The 23,208-nt window shown below is 39.6% G+C and overlaps 1 protein-coding gene across 2 annotated transcripts in view; it reads right to left on the reverse strand.

Moving 5' to 3' along the window:
• tsnare1 (T-SNARE Domain Containing 1) overlaps positions 1-23,208 on the reverse strand; it is a 200,351-nt gene that overhangs the window by 108,570 nt on the left and 68,573 nt on the right. For both annotated transcript variants that reach the window (XM_051407353.1, XM_051407354.1), the window contains exons 3-4: positions 16,044-16,121; positions 13,734-13,803 (exon numbers count right to left, since the gene is read on the reverse strand). In XM_051407353.1, coding sequence (XP_051263313.1) covers positions 13,734-13,803; positions 16,044-16,121 — 148 coding nt within the window. The remainder of the gene's footprint in view (positions 1-13,733; positions 13,804-16,043; positions 16,122-23,208) is intronic.

A 23,208-nucleotide genomic window follows, 5' to 3' on the forward strand; every position in this document is an offset into this window, starting at 1 on the left:
GCATGTGAGTTAAATATGAGTGTCATAGCAAAGGGTCTGAATACTTATGACCATGTGATATTTCAGTTTTTCTTTTTTAATAAATTTGCAAAAATTTCTACATTTCTGTTTTTTTTCTGTCAAGATGGGGTGCTGAGTGTACATTAATGAGAAATAAAATGAACTTTTTTGATTTTAGCAAATGGCTGCAATGAAACAAAGAGTGAAAGATTTAAAGGGGTCGGAATACTTTCCGTACCCACTGTACATACATACATACATATATATTTGGTGGGAGGGGGGTAAATTGTTTTAAATTGTTTTAATGATGTGGGAATGTGTGTATGCATAACTTTGTAATTGAAATTTTGCACAACTGTGAATTTAGTAACTGTTTTTAATTTATTGTATGTTCCATCTACCTGCCCAGGGACTACGGGTGGAAAATAGCAACTTGCTAAAACCCGGTGCAATGCATCTCTCCTTGTTATATGCAGGGCTAATGTTTTATTGTGCACTGTCCCTGCTCAAATAAAATAAATAATAATAATAATAATAATAATAATAATAATAATAATAATAATTTATACACACACACACACATATCAATTCTTGATACATGTTGTTGGTATGAAAAGTGGTATACAAATAATGTCTGACTGACTGACGTAAAAAATGCAGCCTGTACTGTGCTATAAAATTCATGCATTTCTGTTCCATCAGACATGTGTGAGAGACACAACTGTTAATTGCAAAGATCAGACCACTTGATACTCTAATCAATAATACTCTAATCAACGCAGCATCTAGGACACCCCTTGCCAGTGTGGTGCCTCAACAAAAAAAAAGCAATGTGTTTGTGTTTTTGGTGAACAGTGAACTGAACATAAACTTTGGCAACTAATGATTGAGGACACGAACATTGTTAAAGAGAGATAATGATGTTCATGCATGGTTGAGTTAAAACTCAAAAAAGTACACAAGGAAATGATGCCAGGCGTGACTTAAAGGACCAGTGTGTAGGATTTATTGGCATCTAGCAGTGAAGATGCAGATTTCAACTAACTGAACACCCTTTGTGTCTGTATTTTGACGACCTGGGAATGAAAAAAAGGCTGTGAAACGTGTAGGAGACACTACACCGTAGCCCCCAAAAAAGGAAGGCCCTATCTACTGCTAGTGTTTGGTTTGTCAGTTCTTGTCTACTGTAGAAACATGCTGGTTAAACATGGCGGCCTCCATGGAAGGCGACCTGCAGGGTCTGTAGATAAAAATGGTTAATTTTAAGTTAACAAAAACACAGTGATTCTTATGTTCAGGTGATTATACACTAATGAAAACACAGATCCTCAATAGATCCCCCTAAGTGTTACACACTGGACCTTGAAGTTTCACTTTCTAGCAAAGCTATTAAACCAGTGCATCGCTCCAGAGAAAGGGAAACAAAACTGTGGAAAGCGGGCAGCTCTTTAAGTTAATGAAGACTTCAAGCCAACAGCTGAAGTTTCTCCACCCACATCAAACTCTCAGCATTATGTAAAACAGCTAATTTAAAGAAACTGAACAAAAGAAGGTGATCTAATTTTTGGAACTTAGTTCAAAATTATGATCTATGAACAAGAGCTAGCTCATTTTAATTAGTGTTAACTGAACTGAAGGAGCATTACATAATTCAATCACATGTTTTGGTGTAACTTTGCCCCTGTACGCACATGTATGCTGCTCACCCCACACACTCTCTTTCTACTGGGATAAATGGTTCCAACTTCAATTCCGTTCAGAAAACCCTGATAGCATAAGGAAACATTCATTGTTGGCACTGTTGGTGAAAACTGACTGTGCCTCTAGGCCAAGTCATGAATTATGATTTCTAACCATATGACCACTAAATCAGACACAGTGATCATCTAAGAAGTAAAGCAAAAAAAATAAATCAATACTGTCTTGTCTGATCCCAGCTTATAACTCTTCCTGTATGGACAGTGAGAGTGTCGAGGTATATGTGGTAGGGTGCCTGCGGGCTTGTTGCTCTATCAGTGAATGAGGACAAAATTAGGTTGGAAAATACCCACAATCCAGCATTATGAAGGTAATATTGAGAGTGACACTGATTGGTGAGCCATAGCTAGGGATATTGGCTCTTCAAAATAACTGACAGAAGACTTGATTTCAAGGCAGCACTCCACTTTCTCAATACAGTAGTGTATGTCCTGCGTGGATAATGTGCTATGTGGACCTATCAATGTGCTGTGTGGCAGTGCTTTAGCTTGTAGGTTGGAGCAATGTATGTGCCACTGCATTGTACCAGTGGTTGAGGAACATTAAAAGAAACACCTTTCAAGGAATCAAGAAAATGTATTATCATTACACAACACAAGGCAACAAAATTAACATCTGCAGGTTCTTCATGCTACACACATAGAAAAATACTAAAAAATGCATAGAATAGCATATAAAATAAACTAAATCAATATATACAGTTATTTATATACATATACAAATATAGGAAATAACTGAATTTGCATCTGGTTGATTATAAACAGCAGCAACAAGACAGTGATAAAGATATGGTTTCATCTTCACATGAAAAGAAAGTATCCATCCACTCTGACTGTATTTGAACACGAAGCTACCGGCCGCTGAATCTACATGCACAGCCGTTGCCATATGACCATGTAACGCTTATGAGTTCATGTTTTCATGTAAAAGAAATAAAGAACTTTAAATTTGAAAATAAAATTTTCCAACGTTCAATTTTTCATTGGAATATAACTATAACTACCTTACACTTTTAAATACAGTCCCGGTGGATTATTATGGAGTGGGAAACCTACCACCCTTCACTAATGACTTCACTTTCTAATAAGCCATTTGGTCTGCAGTTATAAATAAATTAAGTCATTAAAAATCTTTCATTTTTAATGAATGAATATACAGACTATATTTATAATGACTGCACTGCTCAGTAATTGTGTCCTTTTCAGCAACAATATAAATGTGTATTTTGAGAAGCATTAAGGTTTATTTTTGACCTTGCAACAGTTTTTTGAACTGCATGTCCAATTACAATTGTTTTTCTGAGCTTTCAACCACATCCCAAGGTCTTCCTCGACGGATAGAGCTTGATTAGTTGTCATGGAGATTTTGTAATTGGTTAGAAAAGCCAGCAGTTCCATGGCAATCAAAAGGACTGTAACTACACTGTGCTGTGAATGAATTCCTTAGCAGGATGTTCATGTTAAGTGAATTTTATCTGCTGTACATCCAAAATCACTCCCTATTTAGCTACTTACTCTCCAACATTTGATTTAGGGCAGTAAATGTAGTGTGGGGTGGGGTGATGACATGAAGCAAAGGCCCAAAAGGCTGGAATTGATCCTGAGCCAGAATATGGAGCACACAATCTAACTATGAGCACTGCAGAGTGCCATCAAAAATCCCCACAACAGATTGAAAAAAGTCCACAGCATGTACACTACTACAAGTTAGTCTCACTTAGAGTGAAGGGAAAAACAAATAAACCAATGAAGGAATGAGTTCAAACACAGTGCAGGTCTCATCAGCTGCTTACTGAGTCTGCACATCAAATTATCTGGAATGATGCTAAACAAAACTGACAATGACGGGCCAAATGAAAGCAGCTCGGCATGATGTTCCCTGGGGGTCACGCTATTCCTCTGATACACACAAAGTAATGCTCAAGCAATAGGTGGGGAAGAAGAAGACCGGTAGGATGTGATTCCTTCAGTCAGAAATCAGTGTTTCCCCTTGTCCCTACAGTGTGCTGTTTGAATGCTGTCTGTGCAGAGTTTGACTCTAGAAGGATGTTTTCACATTCATCTGCTGAAAGTGGAAAGTTTAAATACGTAGTTAGGAAGTCAGTTCTGGTCCAGTATGCAACTTGTACAGTGTGATGTAGAAACTTGAAGCCACCAGTGCACATCCACTGAGAATGGACTTTACAGTGAAGTAGGAGACATCTTGTGTCCAGCAGGAAAACTTAAGAAATAAACAACATTTGCATATTCACAGATTCTGGAATTCATAATGTGGTAGAAGGAGGAGATGACTCTTTAAGGATTTTAATGTTGAAATTATAGTTTTGTGTGGAAAAAACGAATTACACATTATTGTTCAAAACAGACTATTTGAATACCTGTCTGGGGGGGTATTCTAGTGGTGTTGCTGTAGATTGCAAATCATTAATTTCACCCTCCCTTTCCAACTGCAAGGGAGAAACGCGTGGAAAAAGACGAACAGCCCTATCTAGAGCCAGTGTTTGTTTTTTGTCTGTTCTGGATTACTGTGGAAACATGGCAGTTCAACATGAGTCCAGAGGAGAGGAGATAAAAACAGCTCATTCTAAGGTAATGAAAGTCCAAAGATTCCTCTGTTCAGATGATTATACACTAATAAAAACATAGCTATGAATATTATATTACATTTCTGACGATAGATCCTCCTAAATGTTACACACAAAATGTTTAATTCTTAGGAAAATAGTTATTTTAATAAATGTTTTTATTTTTCTTAAGTTTTATAGGGCTTCACGATATAGTAAAAACATCATATTGCGATTAGTGGGAATGATCATTTTTGTATCACAAATAAAATTTTTCACTTTTCACAATGTGAAAATGTTGATTTTTTGTTTTGCATCTGGAGAAGATTTGTAGGCTGGGTAATCTCTGCAGCACTACAGTAGTTTATTACAATAAAGCCACATTTTTTTATTACCGAAATAAATTACAGCTTCTTGTGATCTGGATATTGCACTTGGCCATATTCCGATTTCGCTAATATTGCAATTAATTATGCAGCCCTCGTGTTTTTACAGAGATGGACTCTTCATACTGCACCACCTAACTTTGACGGTGAATACGTCCAAATATGTGTCATATTTTGAAGCAGAGGGCCACTGGTGTGCTGTAGTGTTTGAAGACTTGGGAATCAGACTGGGTTGTAAAAAACTCCTGCCCATATGACGTGTCCCATGTATTTCAGATGTTGCCAGAAACAGTTTGTGATAAGAAGAAGGAAAAAAAGAAAAGAGAAATATGTGATAACTGCAAAAATCTGAAGGGTTGGGAAGGGCGCTGTCCCCTGAGCCAACTATGCACTACCTGTGAGATCTTAAACTCATATTTTCTCCACAAAATCCCAAAGATCAAGAATCCATTCACAGATTCAAAGAGTCAGCTCTGCAGAGGTTTTATGAGGAAGGAAATTCGTTCAACTTCTTTAAGGATACACACACTGCTACACACAATGCATTTAGGTGAGAAACACTGAATGTAACTGTGCTTGTTTACAAGAAAACTCCACAGGATGCCTTTAATAGTGTTCCTCCTTCAGAAAAAGACCCAACGGGCCGACATGCCAACTACACACGCATGCTGATCCAAAACACACCTGACATTTTAGATTTACATTTAAAAAACAACCAGAAAGTAAAGTTCATTTGCAGATCACCGACACTGCAAAATCATCCCCATGTAAACGCACACACATAGCTGCAGTTTGGGAATCCATCTGACATTTACATGTGCATCTCCACCGGAATATACACCTACTGTTGGTTCACACATATCCGTGGCTGTGCGAGAGCGGTGCATTAATGTGGGTTTGAGAGGCAGAGTGGAGCCTGCTGGTTGCGTAAGAGTGGAGGAGGACGAGGTGGAGAGGTGCATCCACGCGCTCGTGATCGCAGTCTGAAAAGATGGCTGTGACATTCTGCCCGTTTCCTGCAGCTGGCTGGCCGAGTTTACGATCGATGTTGATTCCTCTGCTTTCTAGGAATTGCTCACACAGTTGTGATGTGATTACAGTAATTATGAGTCTGAGGCGGAGGCATTTCTGGGTTTTTTATGCCACTTGCACCATATTTACATTCAAATCACGTGTTAATCATTGAAAACTGAAATGTGCTCCTCAGAAACGGTTTGCTTTCTAGATTAATTGTGTTAAAAATATGCATTAGTAATGAGTATCAGTATTGAGGAGAAACAGAACACTTATACTGCTATTATTAAAGGCTCTGATAAAGTAAAAGGAGGATGCTTGACTCCAAACGATTTCACTGTGTGAACCTGGACTGTGTGTGTGACCTTTTCGATGTGCAGAAGAACACAGAACATTAATTAACATTAGATCCTGACCGATCCTGATGGCATGTCAGGAGATTTAAATAATCAATGTGTAAATATACACAGCATCTTGTAACGTGGAAACGCTTCACCCTATTTCACCGTCCCGCAACTCGTCCACTATTAATCAGAAGGGTACATTTTATTTTTTTATTTTATTCAATTTTTTGTGCAGTTAAACCATGATCCATGCATCAATAGCAGCTGCCTTTCCAGAAACTTGAGTGCTGTGAGGTCGTTTCTTGCAGAAATCACCCAAATGATAAAATCTGTTTATTCCAACTACTCGGACAACAGGTCAAACAAACTGTGCGACTTCAATGGGTTGTTCTGTAACTCGGTGCTTGTGCGCATCTTTACTTCTGACCACACACAGTGCTTGGAAGGGTGCATTTGATTTATTGTTTCCATCCTATAAGTTCTTTCATGACTGTTTTTTCAATATTAAAAAATGATTGTGTGGCAACATTCAAACAGGCTATACAGCTTTACATGATGTCAAGTGTTTCCAGTTTCTTTTTACACCATACAGGCGTTAAAAGTTCAATATGTGTGTTCAGGGATGTATGAAGCTGGGGGCGAAAGGAGAACAACATGAAGCGATGGAGGTTTTGTAGCACCGGCAAGAACTTTAATCTACTTTCACCCCTGCCGGTCACTCTCAGTGAGAAAGCAAATAAGTGTATCTCCCTAACTCACGCAAATAATTATTTTTATCAGTCTCTTATCAATGGCTTGGCCTTATTACAGTACATACACTGTACAGCACTGCTATGACTCTAAAGGCCAGAAACTGAGGCACAGTAACCCCTATAATGGGTTTTGTAACATTGGACTTCATGCTAGAAGTGACATGAAGGCCCAAATAATTAATAATCTGTCATAGACAGCGTTTCACAAAGCTCATAAAGTTTCTCTCAAAAATACTGTGATTTTTTTTAGGGAGTCTGGGGCTATTGCAGTTACTAGTTCACTGGTCATATCAGTTGAAGCAGACATCTGCTGTTTATCTTGGCAGGTAAGAGAGCCCAAGCACATCATTTGCATTACAGTGAACTGAACAGACAGCTGTTTCTGTGTATTTACAGGATGTCAGTTGAGTAGGCGGTCATTCAATGTGGCCCAGGATGCATTAACATTTACACAACAAAAGATATGTGGTCAGACTACCTCGGCAAGTGGTTTGAGTGATTCGATCAGAATGCGTCTCAGCGGTCGTTGTATATAGAGCTGTCCAGTTGTGAACGGATCAGCCAAGACTCATTCTGATATTAGCTGTAAACGGACCCTGTGAGAGAAACAGAATGTTGCTGCAGGAGGATATGACTGTCAGTTTATTGGATCAGATTTAGTTCCAGTGCTGTTTTAGGACCACACTGTGTAAATTTTGACTCGACTTTGACTTTGAAATCAAAAGCTCAATGCACTATGTGGAAGAAACATTTGTTTCTAATTGGGTTACAGGAAAATGTTTTTTATTTTTATTCTTTTTATATTAATTAGTGTAAAACTGCAGACAACATAAAAACTGATGTGATACAAAGGAATAGTGTTGTTGTAATGGTCCTGACTATCTTTCCTCCATTCTGTTGATACTCTCTCTTTCTTCCAAAATAAACACCAGCTTATTTAGCATGTTGGCTTTATGAATGATAAACTTCACACCTCATCAGGTTTGTGTTTTTAATAGGGATTTGAAATTAGCTGATATTTCTGGCAGCAAGCAGTAAAGTAATCATATTCTGAGTTTGTTTACTGACACTTTCATCTGTCTGATGACACAACGTTTTGTTCCTTGACAAACGAAAATAAATAACAGTTGATGGGCTACTGGGCCGGAATTCATCACAGACGTAATAAAACAGTTGAGTGTTTACGGATCAATGGGAACTTGTAATGCTGGAACAAAAGAAGAAGAAACTTTCGGTTTTGCAATCAGTTAAACTTTATGGAGCCCTAATCCAGCACTAGCTTCCTCCTGATCCTGACTCCAATTAATACTGTTAATATACTGGACAGCAGCAAAGACTCCAGCTCTACCAGGTGAGCTATTCAGGCACCCACCACCCCATTATCCTTCCCTCTTCCATTCCGCACTGTCTTTCAGGCTGTAGTGGGCTTTGTTTTAAAGCTAGATTGATGATACTGGTATCATGTGAAACTAGATGACCTTATGCATTCATTATATCATGGTAGCATGTCAGGGCTAAATAATCCTCCATTGTTAGGCTAAATTTTGGTGATGGAAAAACTGGCTAGCCATTTTCATAAGGGATCCCCTTGACCTCTGACCTCAAGATATCTGAATGAAAATGGGTCTCTCCTTTCCGGACATGCAGTAAAATATTCAAATATACCACATATTTGAATATTTCTGCATACTGGGGACTCTCAACTTGCATATCACAAGCTATCCAGGCATCCCCCAGTTCTACTGAACATTTTGTATTACCTTGAAAACTTACTGACAAGGCTTGCCCAGGCCCATTTCCTTCAGCAGTATTGATGCTGGATGCAAGCAACACATCCATTTCCTCAGCCTTTTGTTTGGCAAAAAATAAGGTCCTACAAAAGCTTGCAGAGGGTTAATAAGGAGTGAGCAGATTTTATACCTTCCTTGTTGTTTGGCTGTCATCAACAAAGATGATATAAAAATGTACAGAAACTGATTTTTGCATTTTTTTTGTGAAGTATGATGTAAGTAACGGACATATTTTCAGACTATTGCTTTTTCTTGTAGGACCTGAACGTTTAAGTGACCTTCCTGTGAAATGATAATACCAGCTGTGGCCTCAAGCCAGTTTGAGTTTGCACTTTGTAAAATGTTCATCTACAAAGTAACTACAGCAGTCAGTTAAATGAATAAAAAGTACCACACCTGAAAAGTATCAGAAAATGGAAATACTCCAGTTAGGTATGTATAGTTACTTAACACCCCCAGTAATATGTGGAAAAATGAAAAACTGTCAAAGCATTTGTTTCACTTGCTCTTATTAAACTTCAGTTAATTTCCCTTTAGCAATATGATGCACTGCAGCTCACTGTATCTGCAGAGAGGCCATCAGTCAGTGGGTGGCGCTCTCCTCCAAACACAGCCCTGTGTCCTCTGGCGTGTTACAGCCAGAACACCAGTGAATGCCTAATGCGCTAACAAAGACAATGACACTCAGAGGGTGCCGGCCATTAATCCACTTAGACTTTTTGCCGTGTGCATTTCCACGATTACAGGGGCGGGTCAAATTCCATTAACCGTGAGGTTTGAGTTTTTTTGCCTGAAGACAGGCAGGCCAATGGCGGGTTACCATTCTAACCACAGGCATAAACAGGACTTGCTTTTATTTCACAAAACTCGAGAGTCTTTCTTCTCACAGAGGAACGTTTGTTTGACAATCTGCTGTGGGTGAGATTAGTGCAGCATACGCATGTGTATGGCCTTTTTCAGTAAGACTGGATGGAGATCAGATAGCTGTTCTCCATATGTTGCTCTAGTTAATGATGAAGGGGACGAGGCACGGAGCTGCGGGTGTAGGGGTGTTTGGATGGGTGAGAGTCAAGGTTGTGATTTCCACTGGGTGATATGACATTCTCTGATTAAAAAACCCTTCAGGTTCCATCACTTCAAATGTTAAAGGATTCAAAAATTCCCCACTGTAAAACCTGATGAGTTAATTCAAAACTGTTTGAGGACACTGGGTGATCATTAAGAATTATTTGGATGCATTCTTTGGTATATGATGATTAATAAACTGAAATAAATACAAAAATCTAAGTTATACAGCATTATGATGCTTACATTTTTCTAACAAATTAAAATTATATCACAATACTCAAAACTACTGAGTTGTGAATGAGGGACTCCAATTTGTTTGGAGGATTAATTTATGTTAACTTTCTTTTTTTAAGCTGTGTTGTCAGGTTTTACATTGTATTTTCCCAAAGGTGTTTAGATAATTCACATCATTTTCATTCTCATCAACCCATTTGATGTGCTATGTGAAAGCATCTGCATTTGTCATGTTTCGCCACACATTCATTCAGGGTTTTCCTCATAATGTGTCACCCTTCATATACGTACTAGTGCTGTCAAAATTAACAAGTTCATTTTTGTAACATGTAAAATATGCAGCTGTTTTGTTTAGTTCCTGTGGCCGCCTGTGACCAACGATGATGTCTGTCACCAACAATGGAATTTTAGGCGTAAAATGCCACTTTTAAAAAGTTGCCTAAATGCCACTTTTAAAAAGTTGCCTAACAGATCTTTGGAGAAAGCAAAAGTAAACTGCACAGTCCACCTGTAGGCTCCGGTTAGGAGGATTAAGGTGTTTGCTCATTGCTCCCCAATATCTCTATGTAAACATATCTGCAGGGAGAAAATCTAACTACGTTGTGCTGCTGCTAGGGTTGCATGATATATTTAAAACATCATATTGCAATTATTTGGACATACACTGATCAGCCATAACATTATGGGCACTGACTGGTGAAGCGAATAACACTGATTATCTGGTTATCATAGCACCTGTCAGTGGGTGGGATATATTAATTCAATTTTCAATTACATTTTATTTGTATAGCACCAATTCAAACAGGAGTCATCTCAGGACACTTTTCAAATGGAGCAGGTCTAGACCATACTCCTTATAAAATTAGGCAGTATGTGAACTTTTGGTCCTCAAAGTTGATGTGTTAGAAGCAGGAAAAATGGGCAGCATGAGAATTTGAGCGACTTTGACAAGGGCCACATTATGATGGCCAGACGACTGGGTCAGAGCATCCCCAAACCTGCAGCTCTTGTGGGGTGTTCCTGGTCTGCAGTGGTTAGTACTCATCAAAAGTGGTCCAAGGAAGGAAAAGTACCAGAGACAGGGCCATTGGTGGCCAAGGCTCATTGATGTACGTGGGGAGTGAAGGATGACCAATGTGGTCCGATCCAACAGACGAGCTACTGTAGCTCAAACTGCTGAAACAGTTAATGCTGGTTCTGATAGAAAGGTGTCAGAACACACTGTGCATCACAGTTTGTTGGTATGGGCTGCAGAACACAGATCAACCATAACATTCTGACCACATGGGTGCCCAGGTGCACAGAATGTTATGGCTGATCTGTGTATGTTCAGATATGATTCACAACTAGTGGGGGAATGTTCATTTTTGCATCACAAATTTAATTCAGTGAAAAAAACTATTCAAATTAATAATTAATTATGTGACATTTGTTGGGGTCAGACCCAAACAAACATGGTTTTTTACACCTGGAGAAAAATATCTGTAGCCCTGGGCATCTCTTCAGTTCTTTATTAGTATGTGTTTTTGTCACACACTTTGTCTTTATCAAAATTAATTTTGCATATTGCGATTTCGATAATATTTCATTATTATTATTAATTATCGGCCCTAACTGCTGCAATAAACATTTCAAACATAAGTTGTCTGACTGACTTAGACAATTGACCTTGTAATGAGACTGTTTTGTTCATTGAGGATATTTCTGATCTTTCTGAAGGGATTTCTCTTTAACACTGACCACTTTCATGTTAACCTTACAAGTACTTGCTTTATTCAGACAGCATTTCAGTCAATAGACCCTGACAGAGGAAACAAAAGCTCGGTCAATAGACATCCACAAAGAAAATGATAGTTCAGTCAATAAAATAGGCCCTCATCAAGAAAGCTTGAGGTCGGTTCTTGCAGTCTGCAAGGATGGTGCTTTCTTTTGGACATCAAATTGCAGGAAATTTACTAGAGATTGTTATGTTTTTGAGTGCTGTTTTACTGCTTAAATAGACTTTCTGTGTTTTTACCCGTGGAACTGGCCCTTGTCAGGGTATAAAAGCCTTGAGACAGACGACCACCCACCTAGAGCCGGAGGATCTGTCCTAGGTTTCTGCCTTTTAACAGGCAGTTTTTCCTTGCCCTTGTCGCCAAGTGCTTGCTCATGGTGGTACTGTTGGGTCTCTGTAATTAATGTTAAAGAGTTCGGTCTAGACCTGCTCTATTTGAAAAGTGTCCTGAGTTAACTTCTGTTATGAATTGGCGCTATACAAATAAAATTGAATTGAATTGAATTGGAATCAGCACATTAAAAACATATATAGAAACTATTCACCATTTTTGCATATGTGTTTTGAAAGTCATACAAATCTATTCATTTTAAAGTTTATCACAGGCAACAAGAGAAAACTGTTGCAACTGCAAAAAATACTGTTCAAAACCAAAGCCTATACTTAATGAGCTCTAAAAGTCCCCATTACATTGTTGAATCAGGAAGCCTCCTGACTGTTTTCTGGAACAATCTTTGAAAAACACAGAGAGCTTCTGAATAACACAAAGAATTGTACTGGATGTAATTTGCATCAGTCGGAGGCACTGGATGTGTTGTTTGCATCCAGCATCAATACTGCTGGAGGAAAACGGGCAGTTAAAAATAAAAGCAGCCAAGCATTGTCAGTAAGTTTCCAAGGCGATCATAAAAAATGTTCAATAGAATTGATGACATGCCAGCCAACACAGTGGGATGTAATGCATTTTAAACAGATGCAATCATCTTAGATTGGCCACTTTGTCATCAGCTTTGAATCTGGTAATTGCTGGCAGCTCAACTAAAAAAGAATAATCAATATGAAAGAGGGCGATGAAACAAAGAGAAAATAAGCACTTTTTTTGCAAGCAGAGATAAATGTAACCCTTGCAATGAGATGAACCACCAAGTACCCCTGACTCCACCCCTAACCCAATGAAAGTGTAGGAGCTACTGGGAGGTGTCAGTGGTGCAGGAAGTATTCGGACTCAAGTCAGATTCAAGTCACAAATTTGATGACTTTAGACTTGACATGACAAAATCAAAGAAGACTTGCAACTCGATCTACAACCAGTGTTGGGTTTGTCCTTCTGGGCTACTGTAGAAACTTAGTGGTTGAACATGGCGGATTCCACAGAAGGTGGCCTAAGGTAACGAAAACACAACAGTTCTTATTTTGAGGTCATTATACACTCACGAAAACATAGCTATAAAAATGATATTCCATTTCTGACAATAGATCCTCCTAACAGTTACACACTGGACTGGAAATTGACCTTTAATTAATTTGCTAGCTCTTTTATTGGATCAAATGTCAGAAAAAAAGGAAATGTCCATCACAATTATCCAGAGCTGAAGCTGACACTTTCACTTTCTTGTTCTGTCCAACCAACAGTCAAAATATTCAGTTTACTGTAATTTAAGACAAGGAAAAGCAGCACACTGTCACATTTGAGATGTTAAACCATGAAATGTTTCCTATTTTTGCATGAAAAATTACTTTTTTTATTTATTTTTTCATAACTGACTAATCAGCTAATTGATTAAATGAATAATCATGTAGGCTTGTGTTGTAGACTGGTAGTTAATGCATCATCATTTTAAAAGTTCTTCATACTGTATGTTGTGAACGTAAAACCTTAATTTGTAACATTTCACTCTCAAATGTAGTGGAGTAAATGTATAAAGAGTGATGGAAGACTCAAGTAAAGTAAAGATACCTCAAACTTGTAAAAGTGAGTAAATATACTTAGTGGTGTGTGTGTGTGTGTGTGTGTGTGTGTGTGTGTGTGTGTGTGTTTGTTACTCACAGACTCTGCCGTAACTCTGCTGTATCTCTAGATGTCCCCAGTGACTGAAGATTCTTCTCTAGTGTAACAACTGGAGGCACAGTTGAACAATACAAACATTAAGAGTGCGTACTCGACTCACAAACACACTCATGCACTTAAAGAAAATTTTCCATTACCCTAGTGTGATACTATTTCAAGTCCTAATTAAACTCAAATCTTGATTTTAAATAACTTAAATTATTCTGTTTATACAGAGTTATCCTGTTTTTATCTCTGTTAAAATAGCCATTACTGAAGGAAGAAGGAAAAAAATAAGAAAACACCAGTATTACAGGTGATTCCAACCTTTTGGTCAGTGGTGAATCTTAAAAGTATATAACCATAAATCTTAGCACTACTTCTACTGTTAACACTAGACCAAAGCTGGACCTAACCTATGACCTAAACTTATCCTAAATTTAAACCTAGTTTTAATACTCTTCTGGACTCCAACCTCAAGCTCTGACCTTAAGCCAACCATAGGTCTATTTAAGTTTACCATAAACCCAAGACCCACTGCTAAACTAAACAACTTAAATTTAAACCAAGTACTAACAATAGTTTGAACCATAAACTCACCCTTAAGTCATAGCCATCATTTAAAACTAGTACCAAAACTCAGGATTTGATCCCTCAATTTATCCACAAATTCTAAATGTAATACTAATTTTAATCTTAAAGGGGAATTTGGCAACTATTTCAACCTAATAAACCCGTTTAGAAATCATTTGATGGTTAAATGGCCTGTTCCGGTGAAAATGGTGACTTGCCCCGCTCCCCCTAGCATCCCCAGGCGGAAAACCAACCTTGCAACTTTGGGACTACCGTCCCGTTAAGTTGGAAATAGGAAGTATCGTGAGAAGCGAGAACGAGCAAGAAACACGAACTACTTTACGGCAATTCCACATAAACGCACACGCCCCCCTCAATACCGGTTAGCCATGCCGGCTATAAGAACAAGCGACGATGAATGTATTACCCACCTCGGTAGACATTGCTCCACACGAAAAAGTTGCCCAGCAACAAATGCATATCAGCAGCGGCAGAAAGGGGGAGGAGGGGGCCGCAAGTGAGTTTTTTTACGACAGTGTTTTGAAATATACGTCCCAGAGCTGTAGGGGGAGCTCGTTGAGAAAACATGCGACGACAAAAGTGAAAACCAACGAAGAAATGGCTAGAGTTGCCAAGTTCCCCTTTAAACCTAAACCCCATACAAAATGCTAAACTTACTTAATGAGTCTGAACCCTAGATTCATATATCTATGTGTATATTTATATCAAAAAGTATAATGACCAATCAGGATATTCAATTCAATTAAATGTTATTTGTATAGCGCCAATTCATAACAGTTATCTCAGGACACTTTTCAAATAGAGCAGGTCTAGACCGAACTCCTTATAACATTATTTACAGAGACCCAACAGTACCACCATGAGCAAGCACTTGGCGACGGGGGCAAGGAAAAACTGCCTTTTTAAGAGGCAAAAACCTAGGACAGACACTTCGGCTCTAAGTGGGTGGTCGTCTGCCTCTACCAGTTGGGGATATGGGTCTATGGTTAAGATTAGTATAAATGCTCTGTTGAAATTAGGGTTAAGTTTAGTTTGATATCTAAGGTTGAATCTAGGGCTCATTAGCAACAAGTTTAAAGTTAGTTTAGCATTAAAGTTTTGAAATTCCAAAACCAAACCTGGGAAAGGAACTGTTTCCTGACTACCATTTATAAATGGGTTGTTTCTTTGTTTTCAGTTTTTTATTTTCAAAATAAAAAATGGAAAGTGACTTGTTTCGCAATTTTGTTTTTCTCATTTCAAAACAAATATCTGTTGGACCCAAAGTACACTGACCCTGATTCTACAAAAAATCTTGTTCTACTAGTTTTGATCATAACAATACACCCAGAATCTAAACCAGTCTTAACCCTTATGTAAACCAATTACTACTTCTAATCTCATCTAAACCAAACATTAGAGATGAGATTAATCTAAATGTAATCCTAGCACTACCTCTAATTTTACCTAATCTACCAAAATCCAAACCACCCCTAAACTTCATAAAGTCTGACGTACTTTCATCCCTAAACCCAGATCCTAATCTCAGAATTCATTTGATGAGAGCAAGACTGGGTAAAGTGACTGAGTAAAATGTCCTTGGACAAAGGACTCAAAGTATTTACTGTACAGACACAGACAGGGACAGACACACACACACACACACACACACACACACACACACACACACACAGACACAGACACACACACAGTTTTACTGATGAATGCTCTTTTTACCGTTGGCGTTGATCTGGAAGATATTGGAGGAGGTCTCCTGAAACACATCTTGCAGTTCTGAGGGGCTGACCTGTGTGGCTTTGGAGAAAACATGATATCAGCAAACACTTCTCAGTCCAGTGGAGCGTGACACTGCAAGAGCTGACCACACTGTGTAGGGAACAGTGCCATGGAACAGAAACAATATGAATACCTAGGGTTGAACATTTTTAGTGTCTGTCTATCTGGGTGTTTTTCTTTTTTGTCCACTTGATATCTCAAAGGTTAAAAGGGTTAGTCTTGTGGCCAAGAGGAAATTGGCATCATTTTTGGGGGAAGATTATTACCTTGCTAAGCTGTTGGCCAAATGAATGCAACCACATGTATGCTGTTGTAGTACTGTCAATTCTACTTTTGTACTTTATTCTTTTTCTGTATTCTTTTTTTTATCAGAACAGTGGATTTACATAATTTCAACATAATTTAAGCTACACCAAATCAATAATGTTAACAATGGATAAAACTACCATGTGTAGTCAGAAAGGGGTCACTCCTTGTAATAAACCTGGACATAATTTCCATCCAGCTGTGCAGTTTATCTAAGCCATTTGAAACATTTTATTTTTTATTCATCCCTTATTATTGCAGGGATGACCCACTGAGACTGAGGTCTTTATTACAGGGGTGCCCTGCGACAGCTCAAAAACAGGATTAAAAATACAGGAAAACACAATTATGTAGAAAACACTGTATAATTGTGTAGAAAACACAATTATAAAAAAACCTATAAGTCTACCTCTACCCGTATGTGCACGCTTAAAACTGTTGCAAGTGTATTTCTCTAGTAGCTTAATTACTAGTCATACATATTGACAGGTAACTCATTGATTCGACAGCTTTGGCACCATCAGGACCCTTGAGGGAAAACTGGTGACTGACAGCTGGTGGCTTCTTTATGTGTATTTATGCTCTCTGATGTCACAAAGGACTCATGATGAAAGGACAAATTCAAAGCATTTAATGTATTATTAGACTGAAAATCGACCACGTATTCAATAGTGGAGTAAGAGGTTTGTACAGAATTGAAGCTGTTATGTATCACTGTGTCACACACTTTTTAATGGACTTCAGCTCAGCAGACCACAGTGTGAACAGCCTTTGATCGTCTTATTGATCAGGCAAAGTCCCTGACATGTGTACAGGTTACCATGGTCACCACATGTTTTGAAAACAGTACATCACTATAGAAATCAGTTATAAGATGGCTTCCTCAACAGTTCACGACCAGCAAATGGATTAAATAGAAAAATATTTTTGCTTTTGATATGCTAATATCTCCCATCGACATATATAAAGATGGACGACATGACAGTTCTCCAAAAGTGAAGCCAAAACATCTAGATTGCCCCCTGGTGGCTGAGTGCAGTATATGTCTTAAAGTCTGCTGCCTCCATGTTAGCACATGGGACATGGGTCAAACTAGCTCCGAATGACTTCACCAGAGTAAGATGGCAGTGGCCGTATCCGGGAGTGAGCGGAAGTGGAGATACGATGTTCATCTTTTATGTGTCGACAATATTTACTATAACAAAATACTGTAAGTGGTCTGTTAGCTTTCACACTACAAACAAATAATACCAGAGACCCGAGCTCTTTTCAAGCTTAGTCTGGTTGTTTGGTCCCCACCAGAGTTTGACTGACAGCTTTCACATCAGCCCAAATGAAGCCCAATGTTTTGCAAATGCATGCTGATCACAAGTTGGTCTGGATGTATTATTTATACAAGACAGGTGACTTATACAAAAATAACCAAGAAAAAAAAAAGCCATTTGGTGGTAAAAGGGATTCTGCATACTGATGTTGCCTTCACATATAATTCCACTGAAATATTTTCTATCTCACGCAATTTTAGGCAGGTGATGTTTTGGTACTGACAGCATGTAATTTAAGCTACACTTCAAACTTTATGTGCAGGAAAAACCTGTGCATGGACAGCACCATTGTATTTGCCTCTCTGTTGTGGTGACTGCCAATGCAATATTCTCACATCTGCTTTTCTAAAATTCAAACAATCACAAAATGTTAAACGCATCAAGTCGAGCTGACAAAGGGACTTTAAAGAACTGACACATCAAAGTTGCATTAATTACTGACAGGAGATAGTAGGAAATTGACATTTACAGTAATTATAATGAAATACTGTGTATTGTTATTATAATGAATAGATGTGGAAATTGAATGGACATCAAAGGCTGCGGGAGCCTCTAATGTAGAATCTAACTGCAGTGATGATGATAGAGTGGATGAGGAAAATGGCATGGCTCTAAGCCACAGGCTGGCAGCAGTAGTGGTGAGTCTGCTGTATAAGTTATGTGGGCAGCGCCATTTTCCTTTTACAAAAGCACATGTCATTGCAAATGACAGGGAGGGTTAATGGCCAGGAGCCATTACGCCAGGCTGAGATCAACATCACGACCTGGATAAGCTGCACGCACAAGCCATCTCACTCACCCTTTTGTCAAATACTGCACCCAAAAATGACTGCAATTGGCTTTTTTTTCAATGTGGTCAAAATTACTGGGGTATAGATAAAATTTAGAGGTGTGAAAAAGCTCAAAAGTACCTGCGTTTGAGGCGAGGGGGATCAAATATTGGCATGAAAAGAAGAGAGCCAGACGAAGCAGAGCTGGACAATGACACATGCATCCATGGTGTGGGCTGGAGAAAGGACCGCGAGACCGCTACTGTACATCACAAGTCGTTAACTCCTCTCACTGAGCTAGGTAATGAAATGATTGCATGCAGTGAGTCGAGCAGCATTACAAGATTGTGATACATTTGGAAATTAGTCATTTTTCAACCGAGAAACCTTTAGTGCATTTTTAATGTTAACACACACACACACACACACACACACGCTCACACACACACGCTCACGCACACACGCCTTCAACGCACGCTTTGTCCACCTTTCACTTACCATGATATCCAGTGTGCATGCTACAGTGGAGGTGGCCTGGCCTATCAAAAGAAGGGCTTCCAGGATGTGTGTGTGACTAATATATGTCTGCATATTAGGCCTGTAGCAACGCGTCAACGTCAAAAATACGTTATATATACATAATACAAATTTTTGCGTCGACGCTTCGCCACAGCTCTACACACACACGTGGGAGACCAAAACATTGCAGAATGGAGGACGAAACAGCAACCTCCTCACAGAATTCCCAATAAAAGCCCCAATAAAAGAAAAAGTCCTAAAAAAAACAGCTCGCCCTCAATCATCGAAGGTATGGGAATACTTAAAATTTAGTCCCAAACGTAAAGGTGTGGTTATTTGCGCTCTGTGCTGTTGTGCTGTTGTGGTATGCCAACTCCATTTGGCAATGTGGGAGCATCTGGGGCGGAGGCGCCCCGTTGTCGCTCGTGGAGGAGACGGTGGCGGGTGGGTGCTGGCGTTGGCTGGGTTGGTTTCATGTTCGTGTGGTGTGTTGTGTGGCTCGGGCTCTGCGCACTTCGGTGGTGCTGGCTGGCTGTCTTGGCTCTCCGTGCGGTTTGTTCGTGCTGGGTTAGTTAACGTTAGTTATCATCTAATGTTGGCTTGAATGGTAGCCGGCTTACAGCTGCAGAACACAGCTATCTATAGTAGCTAACGTTGGCTGGCGTGGGTTTTGGCTGCTGGCCTGCCGCGGGCGGGCTGCGCGGGGGGCTGGGGTGGTTGGCTGGCGCCACCGGGGTGCGCGGAGCTCGGGCTGCGCGGCGCGCTGCACGGGCATGAGATTGATTTGGCCAGCGTTGGTGTTAGCTAGATCTAGCAGCTGTGCACTTTGGTGGTGCTAGGCTAACCAACGCATCTTAGCTCTCTGTCTGAAACGAAGGCACCGCTTTGCCACTCGCGAAGGAGACAACAACAAGCAAACGGTAGCAAGAAGATTGCAGTAGCTTTTAACGTTATCTGTTTAACGTTAGCTAACTCACGTTAATCGTCCAATTAGTCGTTAGATTAGTCGACTAATCGATAAAATAATCGCCCGATTAATCGTTTAAGAAATAATCGTTTACCCCCAGCCCTACTGCACATGTGTTCAGGATCCCATATTCCTACACAGCACATACGGATGGAAATAAAGATATACTGAGGGCAAGGTTCCAGCACACGGCTCTGTGACTCTAATTTTTTCCTGTCCTCTACACGGCTTTATGCCCAACTAGGACCATTTCAAAATGTTTTACCCACCCAATTTTGTTGATTTGCTCTTACTTTATTAATTTGGTCCTTTTTCCTTGATTTATGTGTTTTCAAAATTGGTAAGTCAGTCCTTCTGGATTTGGCAGGCTTTCTGGGGATTGTTGCGGCCTTAAATTCCTGATTTCATGGCCATTTCAGCTTTTTCTTAATAATTGTGATGCATGTTGCAATGTTTTCAGGCATTTTTTGTGATGAAATTGTGGGAGAAAGTGAAAATTACAAAAACATAGTTAGTAGGCTCGGATTGGTGAAACTCCTGGGAGACTACAATGATCAGTCAGATTCGCGAAGGAATTCACAGGGGTTGGTTGAATGAGTTAGTTGTTGCGATTGAAACTTTGCAACTTCCTATGGGGATTAGTAGTAAGTAGTCTACAGGGTTTCTTTTGTTGTCCATTTTTACCAGTGACCAGATTCTGTGTCCAACTTCCTGCCCAGCTCCGTCTGCTCTGTGCAGATGGAGCCAGCCGTGTATAACCAAGAGATGTTCTCTCACCAAAAGAAGGCTACCAGTAGGCTACTAGTGTATATTGATTCATATGTAAAAAGGTTTCACTTGTTTTCTGAGATTTATATATTGTCATTGTTTCTTGTTTTATTGATAATGTTGGATTGTAAATTGTTGTTTGCTTTTACCATTTCTGTCTTTGGGTGGACCCCAGGAAGACTCATGGCTATAGCTAATGGGGATTCAATGTAAAAAATAAAAGGCTAAAATTACTAGAAATAGGTGGATCACTATCTAGACAGTTAAATAACACTGAGGAAATAAGTTATTGGAGTGAAGGTTGGGTGGATAGATAGATGTAGATTAACAGTGAAGACTGTGAAACCTGTCATCAGAACCTCTTATGCATTGGACTAACTTTTACTCAATGAAATAATAAAATGAAAATTTCCCCCTGGAAACCCCTCAAGGATCCCTGGGAGTATGTGGACCCCAGGTTGAGAATGCTACATTAAAGAGTAGTGAACAGGACTGAAGTTGCTGTTACTGCTTACAGTCAGTTATGATGTTAAAATGCAACTTTGGTTCCTCTTGAATTCTGGGGGACCATCGGATGGCATATATAGGTATTAAAATGTCTGAAAACCCACTTAGACATTGGGAGAGAGAGAGGAATAGTGGCGCAACAACAGAGCTGTGGGCAGGGGCGTGGGAGTGTCAGTGGTTGAGGTTTACCACGAGGGTGTCAGGAACATGCAGGCGGTAGTGTATCAGGGTTTTAATGCACTTTTATCTCTGTAAAAAAAATCTGTAGGTGTGTTCAAACTAATATAGGGTTGCTCTGTAGATACTACACTCATTGTATTTTTATTTTTATTCAATAATGACCTATTGAACCTTAACCAAATTGTTTAGATATATACCACTGTAGTTCCTGTTTGCTCTGTTGATGGTCACACCTAAGGATGTCCATTAATGGATCTGTTGGACCAATCCTTTCATCCACACCAAAGTATTTTAACAACTGTTGGCCAGACTGCCATTAAATTAGATATCCATGTTCCCCAAAGAATGATCCGTAATGAATTGGGGAACCCCTGATCTTTTTGCAGTGCCACTATGAGGTCATATTTCCCACCTTGGCCTCTTTGGTTAAATGGTGTGCTCATACATACAGAAACAAAAAGACAAGAAAAAGGATGTAAATCCTTTGATGGAAACACAATAAGACAGAAAACTACTAGCATGATGGTGTCACCATTGAAATTCATGAATCAAAACTGGCTATAGCCACACTACCATACTCTCTCTGCACATAGAATGAAAAATGAAAAACTTGCCAGCATCTGCGGACAGGTGACATGTACCCTCTACTCTTAGGATGCAGCCTGATGTCATGGAGGGAGGAGGAGAAGGAGAAAAAAAGGCCATCTAGCAACTATAGCCTGTCAGTGAGTGGGTTGTGGTGTGTAGGAAGTCCTTGTTGAAGAGTGTGGCACTGTCCTCCACATGGAGTTGATGGTCATTCTGCATGTAATACTTGCTCCAATGCTCTAAACCTGTGTTGCCTCCCTCACTGGTGCCAAACTGGCACAGGAAGAACAGATGGACTTGGTGAAGTCCTCTGTGCCACTGCTGCTCCCACTCCTCCTCTGTGAAAGACAGGAGTTGGCCCCAGCCTGATGGATTCAATACGAGTTACCGTCCTACAGCAAGGCAGATAACACACATCTGTTCATTATGTAACTTACAGTGTGTGCCAATTGTTCTTGCTGGTTTCTTGACTCAAGGGGAGATATTTCACCACAATTTGTAAATTTAGTGAGGTATTTAATAAGACTAAAAATGTCAATGAGCCACAGTTCGTATCTGATTTGCAGTGCCACGAATAAGACTTGATGCCGTGGTGCAAAAAAATACTTTCTGTTGCTGAATTTTAAATATTAGTTGAAGAGAAAACACTTGGAATTGCAAGCGTGCATTCATCCTGTAAGGAAATGGATGTATGTTTAGAAATATGAGATATATATTCTATATACACCGATCAGATTCTGAGCACTGACAGGTGAAGGGAATAAGACTTATTATCTGGTTATCATGGCACCTGTCAGTGGGTGGGATACATTAGGCAGCAAGATTTGGTCCTCAAAGTTGATGTGTTAGAAGCAGGAAAAATGGGCAGCGTGAGGATTTGAGTGACTTTGACAAGGGCCACATTGTGATGGCTAGACGACTGGGTCAGAGCATCCCCAAACCTGCAGCTCTTGTGGGGTGTTCCCGGTCTGCAGTGGTCAGTACCTATCAAAAGTTGTCCAAGAAGGGAAAAGCGGTGATCCGGAGATCATGGATATACGTGGGGAGTGAAGACCAGTGGCAATCCTTCCTACAGGCGACCTAGGCGCTTGCCTAGGGCGCCACCTAGTTAGGGGTGCCAAATATGTGGCGAGAAAAAAATTATAATTAAAATTCGATACTTCAATACCATGTTG

The sequence above is a fragment of the Dicentrarchus labrax genome, unplaced genomic scaffold (genome assembly GCF_905237075.1).
Source record: "Dicentrarchus labrax unplaced genomic scaffold, dlabrax2021, whole genome shotgun sequence".
Classification (NCBI taxonomy): domain Eukaryota; kingdom Metazoa; phylum Chordata; class Actinopteri; family Moronidae; genus Dicentrarchus; species Dicentrarchus labrax.